General features: G+C 45.2%; 1 protein-coding gene across 3 annotated transcripts in view; it reads left to right on the forward strand.

Annotated features, from left to right (window-relative positions):
• Window positions 1-3234: 3234 nt before the first annotated feature.
• LOC144480349 (paired box protein Pax-2-like) overlaps window positions 3235-20704 on the forward strand; it is a 407590-nt gene continuing 390120 nt past the window's right edge. For 2 of the 3 annotated variants that reach the window (XM_078199764.1, XM_078199765.1), the window contains exons 1-4: window positions 3235-3281; window positions 6070-6252; window positions 9223-9420; window positions 15915-16000. In XM_078199764.1, the coding sequence (XP_078055890.1) occupies window positions 3235-3281; window positions 6070-6252; window positions 9223-9420; window positions 15915-16000 (514 nt within the window). The remainder of the gene's footprint in view (window positions 3282-6069; window positions 6253-9222; window positions 9421-15914; window positions 16001-20704) is intronic. The other variant, XM_078199767.1, reaches the window with a different exon arrangement.

The following is a 20704-nucleotide window of genomic DNA, read 5'->3' on the forward strand; positions in this document are numbered from 1 at the left end:
CTATTGTGTCCCAGGAGGCTGAACGCTGAGTTGGAGGAACTCTGAACACATCCAACTTTGAACTCACCCCAAAAAGCTTTTATCAAACTGATCTCACTTCAGAGAAAGAGAGAGAAAGAGAAGTTAAAAGCCAGCGCCACCTACAGAACTGTCGGAGGCAAGGCGCTTCCAGAGGAAAAAAAAACATTCAAATGAAATCTCTCAAAACTGAGCAAAAACCCCCCCAGAAATCATTTCTAGGACCAATAGGCCGCTGAAATGTTGTGGTATGTGGACGCCGCGAGAGAGCAAATGAGACACATATTAACTACCAGAAAGATTATATCGAGTTCTGAAAGGGGTTTCAGCATTTCGCACTTTTGCAAGCCCAACTCAATTTACACCGCGCTCTGTAACTGGGAGAGCGCCACTTAATTTTAACACATGGGATAAGTCAAACCTTAAGAGCAAACGTTATTAATAACAGAAAAAAAAAGAAACTTCAGGGGCAGACAGTAAAGAGTGATTTGTAAAGTCTACTGATGTCCTCAGAGACATTTCAAAAAAAAATAGTCTGTTTAATTCCACCTTCTACCTTGTGTACACAACATACACAAGGAGCAGATCAGGTGGAGGAGTAACGGGGCCGCGGTGGGAAGCGGGTTAAAAGTGTCGGGTTACACAGAAACACCGGTACACAGAATTCAAGATACAGGCAATATCCCAGGAAGCGGAGGCACCAATTGCCGTGTGATATATATCCTTCTTTGGAAGTGGCTGATTGCAATAAAGAGTCAATCTGTTTTAAACAAACAGATGTACAAGCGGTGGCTGTTCCCGCAGAACTCAATTTGGAAATAGACAGGAATACATATGCTCTGTTGAAGGGAAATACAGCGACACAGAGAATAAACGAGTAACAGATATTCTGGAGAGTTGCTCTTGACTGAGGTCTGCCTATTTATTCCACTTATCGTTCCGTCTCGTTTGACACCAACGGGTTATTTCCTAATTAAATTCACCGAATAAAATCGAAATTCAGATTATGAATTTGTTGTGTGTGTCTGTGTGTGTGCATGTATACTTAAGTGTGCTTATGGTTAGTTGAGTGTGTGCGTGTCTATGTATGTGTACATATTTGTCTATTTGTTAGTATATGTATCTGTATATGTGCGTGTATGTGAATGTGTGCATCAATGTTCATGTAATTGTGTGTAGGTATGTGCGTCTATCTATATACCTGTGCCTGTACCTGTACATGTGAGTGTGTGTCTCTGTATCTGTGTATAGATGTCCCTGAATATGTATGTGCGTCTATGTATGATTGAGTGTGTGTCCAAGTTTATTTGTGTGTGTATGTGTCTATGTATATTTGTGTGTGTATGCATATGTGAATGTGTGTATCTGTCTATGTATATGCGTTTGTATTTGTACATATGTGTGTATGTTTATGATTGTTATTGTGTCTATGTGTATCTTTCCGTATATGAGTCTGATTGTTACTGTCAGTGTATATCTGTATATGTAAGTGTGTGATTGTTACTGTCTGTGCGTGTGTATCTGTATATTTGAGTGTGTGCATGGATCTGTATATGTGAGTTTATGATTGTTACAGTGGCTATGTGTGTGTATCTACATATGAGTGTGTGTGATAGTTACTGATTGTTACTATCTGTGTGTATCTGTATATGTGTGTGTATGTGCGAATGTGAGTATTACTGAGTTTCTGTGTGTATTTATATATGTATATGTGAATGTGCGATTGTTAATAAGTCTGTGTGTTGTATGTGTATCTTTGAGTGTGTCTGTGTATCTGTATATGTGAGTGTATGATTATTAATATGCCTTTGTGTTTGTATATGTCTGTGTATCTATACATGTGAGCGTGTGTGACAGTTATTGTGTCTGTGTATCTGTACATGTGAGTGTGTGTGATAGTTACTGTGTCTGTGTATTTGTATATGTGAGTGTGTGTGTATCTGTGTATGTGTGTGTGTGATAGTTACGACGTGTGTATCTGTATATGCGAGGGTGTGTGTGATAGTTACTGTGTCTGTATTTGTATATGTGAGTGTGTGTGCATCTGTATATGTGTGTGTGATAGTGTGTATCTGTATATGTCAGTGTGTGTGTATCTGTATATGTGTGATAGTTACTTGTGTAACTGTATATGTGAGTGTGTGTGTGATAGTTACTGTGTGTGTGTCTGTATATGTGAGTGTGTGTGTGATAGTTACTGTGTGTGTGTCTGTATATGTGAGTGTGTGTGTATCTGTATATGTGAATGTGTGTGTATCTGTAGATGTGAGTGTATCTGTAGATATGTGTGTGTGTATCTGTATATGTGAGTATGTGTGTATCTGTATATGTGAGTGTGTGTATGTGTTTGCGAATGGTGACTCTCAGAGTGGCGGATCACGGGACCTCCTCATTTGGGGTCCAATCTGAGCTGGCGAATCACAAAGTGTTGTAATCTATTGCCTTTGTCTGACAAGTCATCCATCTTTCTAAAGGGGACTGGAGTGGCTGGAATCCGCGCAGGGTTTTAGAGGGAGCCACGCAGAGCCCGGGGTTCCAGTCTTCACTTCAAAACCTGCAACCAAGCAGCGGCAGCTCCGAACCAGAGACACGCTCTCTGGGCTGCAGCGGGCTCCCCGTCTGTCCTGCACACCGGCCCTGTTACACTGGCTCTCAACCCAGGCACAGCCGACAGACGCATGCTGGAGGAGGACGGGGGCGAGAAGGAAGGATTTGGAGTCAAGGTGTAAAATGTTGAAGGGACATTGAAAACTGCCAAAAAAAAACGACGTATCCGCGCACTCATTTCCCGTCACTGCGTGTGCCGTTCTGCATTGCCCCCTCTCTCCAAAACAGTCTATAAATCCGAGCCTTGGTTTCCGACTGATTCGCTTCAAAAACATTACAGAAAAGTGGACGGGCATGCGTCCCACCTGTCCGATTGCCGACCGCTCCCCCATCTCTCCGAACACAGCACTGTGAGGACAAGAGGCGCCAGACACTTAACTTTTGTTGTGTTTTATTTTCTGGTGAATTGGAATAATTTCATTTCTCGAGATCGCCGCTCCAACTGAAAAGGGGGAAGAGAAAGAGAGAGAGAGAGATAGAGAGAGAGAGAAAAGTTTTCTTTTTTTGTTGTTTACAGTCAATGTTCTTTTTTTCTGCGTTAACCTAAGCGTTCAATTGCAAGTCGAGACGGCGGAATCAGCGCCTTTCATTTCTGTAGCGTTGGCACTCATGGATATACATTGCAAAACAGATCCCTTCTCAGCGATGCACAGTGAGTAGGCGATTGTCTTTTCTATATTCCTCTCTCTAACACCTATTTTAAGTGAAATATTCGACCCGCAAAGCGCAAATTAATCCAGCTTTCTATTTATAATTACTGATATATTTAATTACGCATCGATATCACTTTATAACGGGGGAAATATTAAGGAAAACGGGACAGGCACGCTTTCTAGTCAGAAAGACATTTCTATCTAAATTTGCTGTTTATATTAATTTCATATTTATCACCGCACATATTTAGTGAGAATTTGGAGAGCATTAAATAGGCAAAATGTAATTGCCCGAGCAAGGGAGATTAAAGCTCCCAGGAGTTGTGTATATCATATATAAATATATTTAAAACAACCTTATTCAACTTTCCTCTTTCTGGCTTCGATGCCCGATGGGTCTTTTTTACATCAACCAAGCTCCTCTTTAAGTGCTCACTAATATTCGCTTTGTCAGTAACATAAAGGTAGGGGGGCGGGGGGGTTTGTATTTTTGGGGGGGAGATGGGGAGGGGGGGGGGTTATTTCTTCTCCGCTTCCAGCTGTTTAGCCAACCCCTTGTTAAAGTCGCTAACCATTTGGGATTAAATTTGCAAGGGGCTCCCAGAGTTCGGACCACAATAAAACAATTTTCTCCCGTGTGGGAGGGAGATTTACCAAGTGCCGTTGTGCCCAACTCCGCTGCCTAATTTCACCGTTTACCACGTGTAGGGCCCCACAGTATCAGAAAATCTCCCAACATTGACTCAACTGCTGTAACACATACACAGTTATAGACAGCATATGTGTGTGTGTGCGTGTAGTCCCATAATTAATTAGCGAAATAACTTTGTAATTCATACTAATCTCGATAGGACTGGGGGGGGGGGGGGGGGAGGGGGAGGACATTTTATTTCATATTCTGTGGTCGATCCACTCTGAATACATATTAATGGAAAGACTCGCTAACAGATATTACAGCGTAAAAGGTTTCTAAATTATTTATTCTAATCTTCCCTTGATGATGCGGCCTTCAAATAATCCGTAATCTAAGATATCAAAACTGATCTGAATTATTAATGCCGAATCTGATAGGAGTTTTGCCAGACTGTAACTTCAGACACACATATCTGAAAGCCGGAGGGGAACCGGGAATAAGCAAGTTTCCCTTCAGTGATATTTTATTTACCCCGAGATTCCATTTCCATAAAGGGGTGGGGGCCTTGCAAATGTTACTTGAAATTACAATTCGAACCCAGGTTAACTGAGTGAGGGTTGGAAGGGGTGGATTTTTAAATAAAAATCTCTTAAGGATCCTGCTTCTCCAAAAACAAAATTCCATATTTATAATTTTCCGGGCTGGATCGATGTGAGGGCAACTGAGACTTGGGTGAGGGCGGTTGACATCACTAAGCTACAGTCTCAACTAGAGAAACTGGCAAATAAACAAACCACCACCCCCCTCCCTCCCCTCTTGCTCAACTAGAAATGACAAACTTCTACACCAGCCCGAACAAGGTACACACCAGGAACCTGAAGGCACTCGTGTCCTCGCGTGAAAAGCCCCCGTGTCGCTTTTGTTTCTGGGACACACGGGCTTGTAAACATAACGGGGGCGTTTGATATAATTCTTCATGTCCCCCTTACTAAACAGCGGATCTGTAATAAAGAACACACAGTGGGCGCTTTTTTAAAAAAAACAAATAAAACTCTCGCAAGACGAGGATATACTTTTTAGGACTAGCTTACATGAATTGTACACGGAAGTTTTCTTTTTTTAAAGTGTAAATATTTGATTCACTTCATTAATTGGGGACCAGCGCGTGCAGATGGTCACTTGTGTGTTCTGTTCATTAACGCCAATAGATAGGTGTACATTGTGAGTCGCAGGGAAACATGTCCATCTGAAAATGCCCTGTAAATCTTTTTTGTTGTTGGCGCTCCCCTAGCTGAAATTCCTGATTTTTCCTTCTGAGAAAGGCAATGGGAGGGGGGGGAGAGATTCTTAACTCGTATTTACCCCATTAAGGGCGACACACACACACACACACTGGGAGAAACAGATGAACCCCAGATAGAGGAACCTTCAGCAGGCTTTCTCGAACTCAGCCAGCCAGGGGAAAGACCCTCTGCACATTTGCAATTCGAAGCTTAATGCATAGATAGTAGCTGCCCGACGGACAACTCATTGCGCCGTCTAATATACACACACACACACTCTCTCTCTCTCTTCACACACACACAACACAGCCAAGACCCGCTGGAGAATGAAAACGGGACCGAATTCAAGCGTTAAACGCAGATTCCCTCCGTATTTAAAACAAAAGTCACAGTTCCCATTTTGCAAAAGGAGGGTCATTGAGTCAAAAGTACGTCTAATATTTCTGCTAAGTGAAAACCACCGCGTCATGTTGCATTAGATTTATTAATTTAATTGAATGGCAGCTGCTGTTAGTTTATTGTATAAATATATGTTTTCCTTTAAAGGCAGAATAAGTCAATAAATGCAAACGAAATATTCTTAAATAATGCGTCTTTATATTTAATGTAATGTGAATGTAATGTGAATCGCTATGTTTAATACACGTGTTCACATATATGTAATTTCTTTATTCCATACTTCCGATTCTTTTTTCTTCTCGTTTCTTTCTATCCTCCCAACCCTTTCCTTCCCTCTTCCATAATTTTGGTTCCTTTTTTTGTGCCACTCCCCCCCCACCCTTCTTTATTTCCCCCTTCCACCCCCCCACCCTCCCCCTTTCCCCCCCTTTTTTTTCTCTTTTTCAGGTTGCAGTGCTACCTGGGATGAGTTCAGTTGTGTGTGTTTTGCAGGGCACGGGGGTGTGAATCAGCTGGGAGGAGTGTTTGTGAACGGCAGGCCCCTTCCCGACGTGGTGAGACAGCGGATAGTGGAACTTGCACACCAGGGAGTCAGACCCTGCGACATTTCCCGACAGCTACGGGTCAGCCACGGCTGTGTCAGCAAGATCTTGGGCAGGTGAGGGGGTGCCAGAGAAAGAGAGAGAGAAAATAAAGAGTGCAAACATATTGAAAACAACACATCCGGAGCAGAAATGAGAGATTGGCCATGAAATTCATATTTTTTTCAAAAACCTTAAAACCTGCTTTCAATCATACAGTCCTTCCCTCAAACAATCCCAGTGCTTTAGTTAATGAATGTTAAATCAAGGCAGTTAGCAACGGATTTTAAAATAAACACACACACGTTTTTGCAATTACAATTATGGATAGGATTGCCGGAGAAGTGTTGGGGGCCCCGCAACCACAGCAGATAAAACAAGTTCAGAGTGCATTATATATCAGGTTAATTCAAGGAGGCGAGGAATACCAACAATATTAGCAGCCGAGGAAATGCAAACACAAGACCGAAGGCATCATTTGCGAACTGTCCCCAAATGACAAAGTGGGAAAGGCAACCCCCGTTTTTTTGTGTTGCTCCTTGAAGGGACGCGCCGAATCCTGAGTGCACTTTCCGCTTCTTAATGCGAATGAGTTAGACTCTAAAAAGGGAAGCAAATCCCTTGCAGATCAGAAATGGGGTAAAATTAGGTGTGGATGGAAGTACGTGGAGGATTTGTCGTTCGTTGTCAGATCTTTCCAGTTTGGCATGGTTTATGTAAATTCTTGCAGGGTTTGGTAGGAGCAGGTGGAATTACGAATGCACTAAATTTTTCGTATAAAAACTGCGCCCGTGTAACGCCACCGCGTGACCCCTTCACAAAGGGGTAACAGGTCTTTTCTAAACAGGATGAAGCCTTTACTCAGGAACGCCGTTTTGTTTTCCTTCGACAGGGGTTATTTTGACAATTTAAAAGGGCCACTTGAAGATGCTTTCGAACCAATAATATTTTACTTTTAAGCCGAGCCCAGATGTAATATTTAATCCAACTGATGTTTCAGTCAGCTGTGGATTTGACCACATACAGTACAACGGCTGCAAGATAAGTTACAGTTCTCTAGAGAAACCCAAGTCACTAAGAAATGCGAATCTTCAAACGAATAATTGCGGCTGGGCCACAGCACTTTGCAAGCGAACTTCCTTTAATCTGGAGATGCTGGAAAATACTCAGCAGGTCTGGCAGCATCTGTGGAGAGAGAGAGAGAGTAGACCTAACTGTTTGGATGCCCCTTGGTCAAGTGTCCCTCTCTCCCCACATATGTTGTCAGAGCGGCTGAGATTTTCCGGCATTTCCTGTTTTCGTTTCAGATTCCAGCAGTTTTTTTTCACTTTAATCTGAGTGCGAGTTTTAAAAAAAACCCCACATCATTATTAGTCGAGGTGACCGCTATATTGGGATTTTCACAGTCACTTCATTGCGGTGTTAATGCAAGTCTACTCGTGACACTAATAAATAAACATATTGGAAAGCAAACACGTTACAATTCGCATCAGAGGCAATTGGGCGGTGGTTGTGGGGGGGGGGGGGGGGGAGTTGGGGGGGGGGGCGGATAGATGGAGAAAGAAGTTTCAAGTTGCCAGTGTCACGCTGAGACCCGGGATCACTATGTCCACCGTGAACGCATGTTGGATCAATTTATTGTCGCCGTTGGGACACTGTTTGGGGCAAACATTCTCCACTCGCCCCCGCGCTCCTGGGAATAACCAGTCCAATCTCAACACTGGCCTGTTTGCCCTGAAAAGTGCCAGTGTTCACATCAAGCGGACAAAAAAAAGTTTGCCCCCCCCCCCCCCCCCCGCCCCCCGCCACAACACAAACTGTTCTTTCTGTGTGCTGGCTGACCCCTAATGTTGTGCTGAGTCGCAGTTGTTTTTTTTTGGGGGGGGAGGGCTTCAGCAACTTGGAGCCGTTTGACTGCCGCCCAGGTCACTCCAAACCCGCGTCGGATCGCAGACTTGCTCCTGTGGAGTTTGAGCAGCGCCCATACAGGGACACTTTAAAAAAAAAATTCGATTCCCTTTATTATTTCATCTTCTTTGACAATCTCACCTGCCCTGCCTGAACCATAAAACGCACCGAAGCTGGGAGCCCTGTCTAGGTGACAGTTAAAATAAAATAGAGACCCTGTTAACTGCCGGCTATACAATCGGTGTTCACACTGTGACTTGTGTGTGTTTGTGTGTGTGTGTGGATTCAGGTTACATACACATCAGATAATGCGGGGAGCACTGAAGTCTGCCATTACCCCTCCAGAAAGAGCATTTAAATTCCTCGTATAAAACGAACGGCGTGTAAAGATTTAAGAAACACGTATAAACCTTGGCATGCACACAAACTACATTGCAGTGTTAATGTAAGCCCACTTGTGTGACTAATAAATAAACTTTAACTACATCATCCACCCTCTCCCTTCCTTCTCTATGAACGGTATGCTGTGTATAGCGCGCAAGAGACAAGACTTTTCACTGTCTACTAATGCATGTGACAATAATAAATCAAATCAAAACGGGGAATGTGCTGAAAATCTCTTAACTCCCATTTCTAACTCTCCCCCTCCCCTTCTATCTCCCCCCCTCCCCATCCAACAAAAGATAAAATTCAGCGCTAAAAAAAAACTGGACAATTTTTAATATTAAATAAAATTATTTCCCCATTAAGCCAAAAAGGACAATGATGTGCATGGGTGCCTGGAGCTTTCTAATCTGCCAGGGATATGTGACAGTATGTTTCTGAGTAGGGAGGACTGTATCGCGGACAGGTTAATACCTTTGCATATACACATTCACACTGATTCATTCTGTGTTCCACTATTCCATATCCATTTTATAAAGCTGTAAATAATAAGCGAGGTCGCGATTTGCTGTCCTTTCCCTAAATTTAATTATACAAAAGATACAATTGTGTAATTGATATCCGCACCATTTCTCTCGATAATCACGCGCGATTTCTCTTGCCTTGTTGCTGGCGCGGGGAAATGGAAGCGTTCCCTTTGCTGAAGTTTTACTTGTTGTGGTTCTTTCGCTTTTCTGGTTTTTCTGTCCTATCAGATATTACGAGACGGGCAGCATCAAGCCTGGGGTCATCGGAGGCTCAAAGCCCAAGGTCGCCACCCCCAAAGTCGTGGACAAGATCGCCGAGTACAAGCGGCAGAACCCAACCATGTTCGCCTGGGAGATCCGCGACCGACTCTTAGCCGAGGGGATTTGTGACAACGACAGCGTTCCAAGCGTGAGCTCAATCAACAGGTACCTCCCGGGGCAAACTGGGGCACAACTACCTCCCGGGGTCAACTGGGCCACTGCTGCCTCCCGGGGTAAACTGGGGCACTATTGCCCCCTGGGGCAAACTGGGGCACAACTACCTCCTGGGGCAAACGGTCACTGCTACCCCCTGGGGCAAACTGGGGCACAACTACCTCCCGGGGCAAAACTACCTCCTGGGGCAAACTGGGGCATTACTGCCTACCGGGGCAAACTGGGGCACAACTACCTCCCAGGGCAAAACTACCCCCTGGGGTAAACTGGGGCACACTGCCTCCTGGGGCAAATTGGGGCACAACTACCTCCCGGGGCGAACTGGGGCACAACCACCACCTGGGGCAAGCTGGGGCACTGCTGCCTCCCGGGGTAAACTGGGGCACAACCACCACCTGGGGCAAACTGGGGCACATCTGCTCCCAGGGGCAAATTGGGGCACAGCTGCCTCCACAAGCAGACACAGTGAAATCCTTCATTTATATATATTTTTTAAATGACAAATGCAGAAAGAATCACAGAAAGCGGGGAAAAGATTCCGGTTCCATTTCTTCAGTTAACGAGGTTTGAACACTCGTGTTCATATTGAGTTCGAATCTAAGCAGAACTTCCGCAACAAATCGGGAAATATGTATTTTTCATTAAGGACAGGTGCCCCACAAACTTATCCACGTGATTGCACGGCACAAACCCCTGTGATAGTTTACTCTGGAGCTCTTCAGAGGAAATAGATCGTCACTGTAAATATAGGAGTGATGGGATTGTACCCAACAACCAATCCAGCCAGCGGTATACATGGAGAGGGGGGAGGGAGGGGATAGAGAGAGAGGGAGAGAGAGTGACAGAGAGGGGTAGAGAGAGCGTGTGTCTTTGTGTGAGAGAGAGAGGTAGAGAGAGAGAGAGGACAGCGCGAGAAAGGGAAGGAGAGAGAAGGAGGGATAGGGCGGTGAGAGAGCGAAGGAGAAAGAGAGAGACATTGAGAGAGAGAGGGAGAGGGCGATTGAGAGAGGGAAGGAGAGAGAGGGAAAGAAAGGGAGAGAAAGGGAGGGATAGACGAGGGAGAGAGGGAAGGAGAGAGAGGGAGGGGAGAGAGAGGTACAGGGAGAGAGAGGGCGAGTGAGAAGCAGAGCGATAGAGAGAGAGGGATGGACAGAGGGAGGGAAGGAGAGAGACGGAGGGAGGGACAGAGAGAAAGGGAGGGAGAGAAAGTGAGAGGGAAAGAATGTGAGAGAGTGTGAGGGAGAGAGATTGAAAAAGAGAGGGAGAGAGAAGGAGAGAGAGTGAAAAAAGGAGTGCGAGAGAGAGTAAAAAAGAGTGAGGTAGGGAGAGAGGCAGGGAGGGAGGGACGGAGGCAGAGGGAATGCCTGGCAGTGTGTGTGGGTGTCTGTAAAGATAAATAAATACATGTTGATGGTGAAATACCTGAATGATATGGTAAGGAGGGACGGAATGTTCTGTCCAACATTACAAAACCAGTTCCAAACACAAGGCTTCTTCAAAGGAACGCAGCCGGCCCAGGAACACTGCCTGTTTATCTCCAACAGAGCACCCTGAATCAGCCAAAAATACATTGGTTAAAGTCTGAGACCTGGGCTCAGAGTGAGAGGAGAGTAAATACCAGCTGGACTCACCCTGACAGCTCAGAATATCAAGGTGGATCCGGCAATGCCCTTTCGCTTTCCTCTGTTAAATACAATTGCAAATTGGAGGGAAATGTAACCGATTAAGGAGGCTGTATAAAGGACATTGATTTAAAGATTGCGGCTTGGGCGTTGCAGCCACTCACTCCCCTGTGCTTTCGTGTGGCGGGAACAGTGGAAGGGGAAGGTGCTTAGAATGGATCCCCCCCTCCCCTCTCCTCATGGGGAGCCAGACGCAGAGATGTCCTTGCAAAAGGAGGGAAAGATTTTTAATTAGAATTTACAGAGGCGGCTTCTCAAAGGCGAACAGGGTAATTTGGGTCTATCCGTTATTAGCTGGCCAAATTGAAAACTGGGGGGGAAATAATCAGCGTTAAAAAGAAACAGTTTCTGATGTAGTATTCCACCCCATTCCTCATTTACTGCTCTCCCCCCCCCCCTAAATGTTATTTACCGCTCCCATTCCTTCCTCTCTCATTTGCTGTTTGCTTTCTATTATTTTTTAAAACCTAAACTTACTTAAAAGAAAGTTTTGCCCAGCGAATCTGGGATCTTGCAAGAATGCAGAAGCTTTCTTTTAAAAATAAAGCAGTAATGGAGATGACTTGTTAATATGAATGCACACTTTGTCTTAAGTTCAGGCATGTGAAACCGCACACCTCTCTAACATCTGCACACTCAAATCGCCGGCTCACCCTGCACCTAAACACACACCCGGCCGCAAAACTCAGCGAACTATCCCCCCACCCCTCCCCAGCAGCACCCAACTTCCTTTAGCTGATAAAACACAGAGAGAGAGAGAGCCAAACCAGTTTCTACAATGTCCACCTCTCAATGTCTCTGAATTAATCGCAGAGCGCTATCCCCCGCCAAACTTCAGCCGCCTTTTCACCCTAAATTATTCCAAGTGGACAGGAAGGAGAAAATACTTAAACCAAACCATCCCGAGGAGGCACGGGAACCGTGGTTTAAGATTTAACAGCCCGGCGCATTCCCCGTCCCGTCGCCCCTTATTCCTTGTCGCCTGAGCGGCGAACCCGCCCGCATTTTTCTTGTCCTGATGCCCGAACGAACAAGAGTTTTCACTCCAGCGTCCCCTGATTTGTAACAATATCAACCGCACACCGGGCGATATCCCAGAAAGATACTCTTTGCATTTTGTTACAGGCGCATACGAATCTAAAATAGCTTAAAATGTTACAAAACCTTTCGTTTGTATAGCGCGGCGCACTCCCCAAGTACAGGATACAGTTAGAAGGTTGCATTTTTTTTTTGGGGGGGGGGGGGAATTAATTCCAAACAAAACTTCCTCAAAGAAACACAGCCGGTCCAGGAACACTGCCTGTCCAGGAACACTGCCTGTGTACCTCCAATGTGGGTAGAACAATCTGGAAATACTACAGAATCAGCCAAAAATATCGTTTTAAATTCTGAAAACTGGGCTGCCAACGAGAGGAGAGTAAATATCAGATGATCGGAGACTGTTTAATTCTTGGAAGAAAGGAAGGGACATTCTTCCAGCCTGTTAGGATTTCGCCAACACACAGTGTTCGAAAACGATTATAACGTTGAAATAAAAAGCCAGCAACAGTTAGTGACTGGTGTCTGGTCGCAGGGATAGGGGCTTAATGTACACTCCGTGCTGGTGACCAATAATATCCGCTTGTGATTAGATTAAAGCTAGTTCAATAGATCCGCTTTTGTGTTGCAAGCAGGGAAAATCAATTCTATTTATTTTCATGTCTGCGAGTCGCACTTTTCAAGTGTCTTAACAGGTGTTACAGACAGCAGTTCCCCGGCATTTGTTTTTGGAGAGGGTTCTGGTTGGGATTTGAGACTCCCACCCGTTCCCACCTTAAACAGCCAACCCCACAAACCCTTTTCCCGCAAAGCTCCCAGCCCCACAGTCGCGACAAGTCCACAACCTTGTCACAATTTTTTTTAAAAACCTTCTCTCTCTTTCTCTCTCTCTCCCTCTTTCCCTCTCTGTCTCACATTTCCAGAAATTGAAAAAGAACGAGATTCCAAGTGCAAAAACAGAGACAGAGAGGAGAGAGAAAAAAGTTTAAACCAATAATAGAAGGGACGCCTGTTTTTAAGTATTTTAGTTCCTTCCCAGTTGAAAGAGGGGAAGGCTCGTTTGCAAAGGGCTGGTGAGGACAGGGGGAAGGAGTGACGGGTGGGGGGAAGGTTGACAGAAGGAAAGGTAGAAAGAGAGAGAGAGAGTGCTGGAGCTACAGTTAATGAACTTTGCTTGGACTGTACTTAGCGCTAACGTTGACACCAGCAGTACATTTTAATGAGATATTTGGAAATGTGGGACCGCGTTTCAAGAGAAATGTCAGTGTTGGAGGAAGGAAAAAACAGGTTGGAGAGAGAAATAAAAAGAATTCATTGCATTTGTAGCGTGGTCGCTCATAAGGACAATTGGAATAGCTTCAACCTAAGTGTGTGAGATACATTGCAAGTGTGGATTAATCACATTACAGAGCTTTTGTAGAACTTTTCAGCTCCAATTAAATTGGAGTGCAGTTGAAAGAAATCAAATTGACTGGTGTTCATACAGAAGAAATACAATTATATGTATTTACCCCCCCTCCCCCCCCCCCCCCTTTAATGAAAAGGCGTTTGTGTTTTAATTCAATATACAGCGATTATTTCCGATCATTACAATGGCAAGTACACAATGTATTTAAACGCTGGGCCCGGCATGAATTTTTAAAGATTACAACTAGTCAGGGCTCGCGTTGTTTTTGGAGGCAGGAATTAAAATCAAACGGCTGGTGGGCATTTAAAAAAAAACACAAGTCCTTCTTTCGATGCTATTGATTCCGACTCAAAGCAATTTTAATATTTCTTCAGGGAATTTCCGCCACGGCCAACTCATTAATTCACCCTTCTAAATTGCTTATTCAATATCCTGGACATAGATTCAGAATAAAGTCGCTGAATTTATGTGGCTGGCGCGAGTCAATAGGTCAAATAACAGTTATGGAGGGATTTTGAAAGTCCAAATAAAATATTGATACATGCGTTCTGATAAGTCTTGTAGCTTTTACCCGCGTCGCCCCAAGGACATTACCAGGGAGATTGCGGGCAATCTTGTGGCCATTAAAATCAATGAGTGTTTGATGTATATTGACTGGTTTATATGAACTCTTGCGAGGGATCCCAAGTGTTAGAGGGCAGGCAATAACATGGATGGGGTGGTGGGTTTGGGGAGGGGGGGGGGAGTCAGCGTTAAGAATGTATTCAAAGTCGACTCCCTCTTTGCTGAGGAAGGGACTCGGTGTCGGTGAGGGGAAATGGGAGGGAGGGGGGGGGGGAGAGTTCGCGTTAAGAATGTATTCAAAGTAGACTCCCTCTATGCTGGAGAAGGAGAGATGTGTAGGTGAGGGGTAATGGGAGGGAGGGGGGGGGCTCAGACCTGGTAGTCTGAGGGCTTTGCAGATCTGAAGGTGGGCTGCTTGTGGGGGGGGGGGGGAGGGTGGGGGTGCATGGCTGTGGGGACTTGTATCGGGGTTGGTCTGAGGGGACGAGGGTGTCCCAAGACTGGACTCAGCCCCGGGGGAGGGCAACTGGGGCAATGTGACATTTTTTTTTCTCTCATGGTAGAACAGCCCAGGGCTCGCTTAGTGGAGAGGCATCAAAGTGAGAGGCCGTCAGTGCGTTGGGGAAAGAGGGGAGTTACGAGGGGGCGGGGGGTGAGTGGGGAGGGGTGAGATTTCAGACGAGGTAAAGGCGAGGGACGGGAAAAAATAGAACCGTCGACTGACATCATTTAATAAAATTAGTGGGACTCTCCCTTGCATTAACTAATCCCAAACTTTGAGTGTGCGTATGTATGTGCGCATGTATGTGTGTGTTGGGAGAGGCCGGGGGGTGGGGGTGGGGGGGGGGGGGTGGGTGGTGAATGAATAGATTTGTAGGTTTGTACGTATTTGGGACATTGTCATATATAATATATATATATACAGATATATCCTTAAGGATTAAGGTATATATATATATAAACCTTTCATGCATATATACCGTAAGGATATACCCTAAGGATATATATATTATTAAGGTTATATATATATATCCTTAGGATATATCCTAATATTATAAATATATATATACATATATATAAATATATATCATATGCTTAGGATATATCCTTAAGAAATATATGTATGTAAGGTTATATGCATATACCTTTAATTCTTAAGGATATATCCATATATATATATATCTATATATATTATCCTTTTTAAGTGTTAATTGTGTTTTTTCACGGGACTGGGCGAAATCTATTCCTCATATGGATAAGAATAATGTAACTTCCTCAGGATAAATTCTATTCCTCAGTAAATCTCCTCGGGGTTTTTTGTTGTTGCTAATTATTGGAATATGACTTTTTTGTTAAAATATTCCTGTTATACAGTCGCGCGATTTTAACGCTAATATTCGCTCGATGCCCCCCCCCCCCCTCCCTCCCATATTAAAACGAACCCCTTTCAAAGTGTCATTAGTACGGACCATCGTCTGATAGGACAAGCCTAGTGAGCATATTACAGCGCTATTGCATTCCTGTCACATATAATTTATAGGTTTCTATTTGCATTACTTGGCTTGCAACTAATTCCCAACTTTTCTCCAGCTCCCCCCACTCCCCCGATCAATTAAATCGCATCCTCTCTTCAGCAGCCCGCCTGTAAGGCAGCTTTTATTTTTGACTCTGGGAGTTCTGTCTGGGGAGTCTGGGCTGCTTACACGCCAGACAACTAGATTAGCTGTGGCCAGGTAGAGTCACTCGCCCTGATCATTGAGGTGAATTGATGTGATTTCATGGTTTGTTTACAGGATCATTCGGACCAAAGTGCAGCAACCTTTTCATCCCTCACCGGATGGACCTGCCACAGCAGTCACTGCACCAGGGCACACAATAGGTAAGAGAGAGAGAAGAAATATACAGACCTGGGGACGGGGGGCGGGGGGGAATGCCGATCATTTCTTGTGTGTCAAATCTATCTCTTTCACCATCAAGAACCTGTAACGTTTGCTCGACAGGGATATTGTCACTGGACCAGTAATCCAGAGACCCAGGGTAATCCTCTGGGGTGGGGTTCTTGGGTTCACATCCCACCACCGCAGATTTGTGAAATTTGAATAGCATAAAATGAATTAGAATTAAAAGCCTTAATGGTGAAATACCATTGTGGTACAAACCCATCCGATCTATAGAATCCCTGCAGTGCAGAAGGAGGCCATTCGGCCCATCGAGTTTGCACTGACTCTCTGACCGAGTGTTTTAACCAGGCCCCCGCCCCCACCCTATCCCCTTCACCCCAAACATTTAGCATGGCCAATCCGCCTAACCTAGACAGATTCGGACACTGCAGGGCAATTTGGCATGGCCAATCCACTTAACCTACACAGCTTCGGACACTAAGGGGCAATTTAGCACAGCCAATCCACCTAACCTATCTATCTTTGGGCACTAAGGGGCAATGTAGTGTGGCCAATCCATCCAACCTGCACATCTTTGGGACTAAGCGACAATTTATCATGGCCAATCCACCCAACCTGCACATCTTTGGACACTAAGGAGCAATTTATCATGGCCAATCCACTCAACCTGCACATCTTTGGAGACTAGGGGACAATTTAACATGACCAATCCACCTAACCCACACATCTTTGGAATGTGGGAGGAACCGGAGCAAAGCCATGCCGACACGGGGAAACTCCACAAAGAATGTCATCCGAGGCCGGAATTGAACCCGGATCTCTGGCATCGTGAGGCAACAGTGCTAACCACTGGCCACCATGCCATCCATCTGGTTCACAAATGCCCTGTAGGGAAGGTTATCTCCCTGCCCACACCTAGGCTAAATGGCCGAGCAAGCCATTCAGTTTGAATGCTGGCCCAGCCAATGATGCCCACGTCCCATGAATGAATAAAAAAAACAGGTGCACATCGGCCCAGTTGTGCTGTTTGCTTTGCAGAGTTTTTGTGTGTGTGTGGAATTATCCTGAGTAACACATTTTAAGGAGAATATCAAAGGCTTAGATAGGGTGTTGATGGATACTTGCCAGAATGATGCCTAGCGATGTAGGACTTATGCGGAGAGACTAGAGAAAGTGGTGTTGTTTTCCTTCTTGTAGGGAAGTGTGAGTGGAGATTTACTCGAGGTGTTCAAAATTCTGCAGGATTTTGTCAGGTGCATGTAGGGAGAAACTGTTTCCAGTGGCAGAAGGAGATAATAACCAAAGGGCACAGATTTGAGGTTGCAGACAAAAGATTCAAGGGGCGGCACGGTAGCACAGTTGTTAGCACTGCTGCCTCACAACGCAAGGGACCCGGGTTCAATTCTGGCTTTGGGTGACTGTGTGGAGTTTGCACATTCTCCCTGTGTCTGCGTTTGTTTCCTCCCACACTGCAAAGATGCGCGGGTTAGGGGGGATTGGCCATGGTAAGTTGACCCTTATTGTAGGGGGATTAGCAGGGTAAATATGTGGAGTTACAGAGTTAGGGCATTGGATTGTTGCCGGTGCAGACTCAATGGGCCGAATGACCTCCTTCTGCACTGTAGGGATTCTATGATTCAGAGACGAGCTGTTTTATCCCGACACATAGTCGTTATAAAAAAAAAGAGTTGCATTTATATAGTGTCTTTCAAGGGCATTGGTCACCTCAAAGCGTTTTACAGCTAATGAAGTACTGTTGTCACTGCTGTAAGTCAGGAAACAGCACAGTCAGTTTGCGCATAGCAAGATTCCGCAAACACTAATGCAATAATGATACGACCTGTTTTTTGCGATGTTGGCTGAGGGGTAAATGTTGAGTCTGGGCTGGAGGGATAGCTCCCCCTGATGTTCCTCAAATATGCTACAGATAGGTTTAAGTTCAGCCGAGAGTGCAGACGGGACTTCAGTTCAGCATCTCATCACTGCCTCAGACAGTGTGCCCCTCCCGTGATACTGCCACGGGAATGTCAGCCTTGCTGTTTGCGCTGAGGTGCTGGAATTGGCCTCAAGTCTACAGCCCTGTGACGAGGAGGCAAAACTGCAACTGGGGACCGGCTAATCTGGAATCCCCTGACTGAAGAGGCAGTGGAAGCAGATTCAACAGGCATTTTTAAAGGGGAAGGGGATAAATATTTGAGAGGGAAAATCTGTCAGGGCCGATGAGACAAATAGATGCATGGGACAAATTCGATAGCCCCCTTTCAGTGAGATGGAATTGTATTCTTCTGCATTGTGTCATTCTCCCATTCTCTGCACACATTGATCCTTGAAGATGAAAGTGTTTGATATATTTTTTAAAAGCCATAGACACAAGCCAGGAAACTTAGCAAGAGCCATCAATGCAGAATGTTTCACAATATGTTTTAATGTGCCAACCTTCACAGCACTACAACATATCCTTTGTAAAAATGCTCTGAAATGCATAAATATATTACATTACTATGTACAAAAAAGCTGCATTTAACCCTTTGAATAATGCATGGGTTTTTACCTTTTAATAGTCAGTCATTATATTTTTACCCGACTGCAGTTCAAATCAAATTGTTATTGTCCTGTGGTCATCGAGATGACAGAGTCTTGTAATTCCCATATCACCTTATCAAAGTACTTCACCCTCAATGGTGTACGGTGGCATGGTGGTTAGCACTGCTGCTTCACAGTTAGACCACCTCCAAACCCGGCAGCCTTCCCACTACTTCCCGGTTTGTCCGCCCCGGCTTCTATTCTAGCATGGGCTTCATGGTGGCACAGTGGTTAGCACTGCTGCCTCACAGCGCTAGGGACCTGGGTTTGATTCCCGGCTTGGGTCACTGTCTGTGCGGAGTCTGCACGTTCTCCCCCATGTCTGCGTGGGTTTCCTTTGGGTGCTCCGGTTTCCTCCCACAGTCTGAAAGACGTGCTGGTTAGGGTGCAATGGCCATGCTAAATTCTCCCTCAGTGTACCCAAACAGAAGTGTGGCGACGAGGGGATTTTCACAGTAACTTCATTGCAGTGTTAATGTAAGCTTACATGTGACACTAATAAATAAAATACTTTGAAATTGAGCACCATAAGTGAATGTGGTGGCTATTTTGCATACAGAAGCCTCGACAAACAGCCACGAGGTGAATAACCAGTTGAATGTAAAACCTTAGCTAGGGCCCCCCTTAGATACTGCTGCAGTTTCTTAGCTAGTATTCGGGGTCTGGGTTCAAAGTCTCAGCCAAAGGATGGCACTGTTGACAATGCTACACTTCCTCTGCACTGTACAGAATGTCAGTTTAGACAACAGGTTAGCACTTCTGCAAGGGTTTAGGGAACCACACACTGTGGTCAGTAGACACTCAGAGTGTTGGTCTAAATGACTGGTGACACTCTATCATTGCATTCCTGCAGTGCAGAGGAGGCTATTCAGCCCATCAAGTCTGAAATGACAGAGTATCTTACCCTGGCTGTCTCCCCTGCCTTATCCCCGGAACACCACACACCTCCCATTGATAACCCATCTAACCTAGGCATCCTTTGCACACTAAGGGGCAATGTAGCATGGCCAATCCACCTAACCTTCACATCTTTGGACACAAAGGGGCAATTTAGCATGGCCAATCCATCTAACTTGCACATCTTTGGACACTAAGGGGCAATTTACCATGGCTAATCCCACTAACCTGCACATCTTTGCACACTAAGGGGCAATTTAACACGGCCAATCCACCTAACCTGCGCATCTTTGGACGCTAAGGGACAATTTAGCCTTGCCAATCCACCTAACTTGCACATCTTTGGACACGAAGAGGCAATTTACCATGGCTAATCCCCCTAACCTGCACATCTTTGGACACTAAGGGGCAATTTAACATGGCCAATCCACCTAACCTGCACATCTTTGGACACTAAGGGGCAATTTAGCATGGCCAATCCACCTAACCTGCACATCTTTGGACACTAAGGGGCAATTTAGCATGGCCAATCCACCTAACCAGCACATCCTTGGAGTGTGGGAGGAACCGAAGCACTCAGAGGAAACCCTGAGGCTGTGAGGCAGCAGTGCTAACCACTGTGCCACCATGCCACCTCTCTAGCAGCTCTGTTATGAGAGCAACTGGGAGAACTCCCGTGGCTGTTACTGGTGTTTGTGCTTAGGTTTTGGAGTGCCTTTTGCGTCTAGCGTGCACCAACCTAAGTGTGCTAAACTGCCAGTAGCACTTTCGGAACCAGTGGAGCATTTTCCATTTCCCGCACCCACTGTACTTGTGACCTCTTGAATGAACTATTGCTTCTCAGCCTTATGGGTAAGATCGCGTGTGGGTTAAAGCCCAAGCTGGGATACAACACCTCACCTTGTCAGCTTGGGTCTTGTTTGTCTCTCTTGTGGGGACCATGAATTAGATTTAGTTGAAATTTTGGATTTGGTTTTTGGAGCAGGCAAGGAGATGGATTCGAGTCCACTCAGTCCACTCTGAGTGTTGGCTTTGTAACTTGAAGGATGGGGTAAAAAAAAACTAAAAAGAAAATTTGTAAATAGTCTACTATTCTGGACTCGCAATAAGCAGGAAGCAGGGTTTATTTTACACAGACATTAGATTTTAATCCACACTCCTGAGCTGGATCCAAATGAAATAATCCAGAGGTGAGGCACCCA

This window comes from Mustelus asterias, chromosome 28 (genome assembly GCF_964213995.1).
Source record: "Mustelus asterias chromosome 28, sMusAst1.hap1.1, whole genome shotgun sequence".
Taxonomy (NCBI): Eukaryota; Metazoa; Chordata; class Chondrichthyes; order Carcharhiniformes; family Triakidae; genus Mustelus; species Mustelus asterias.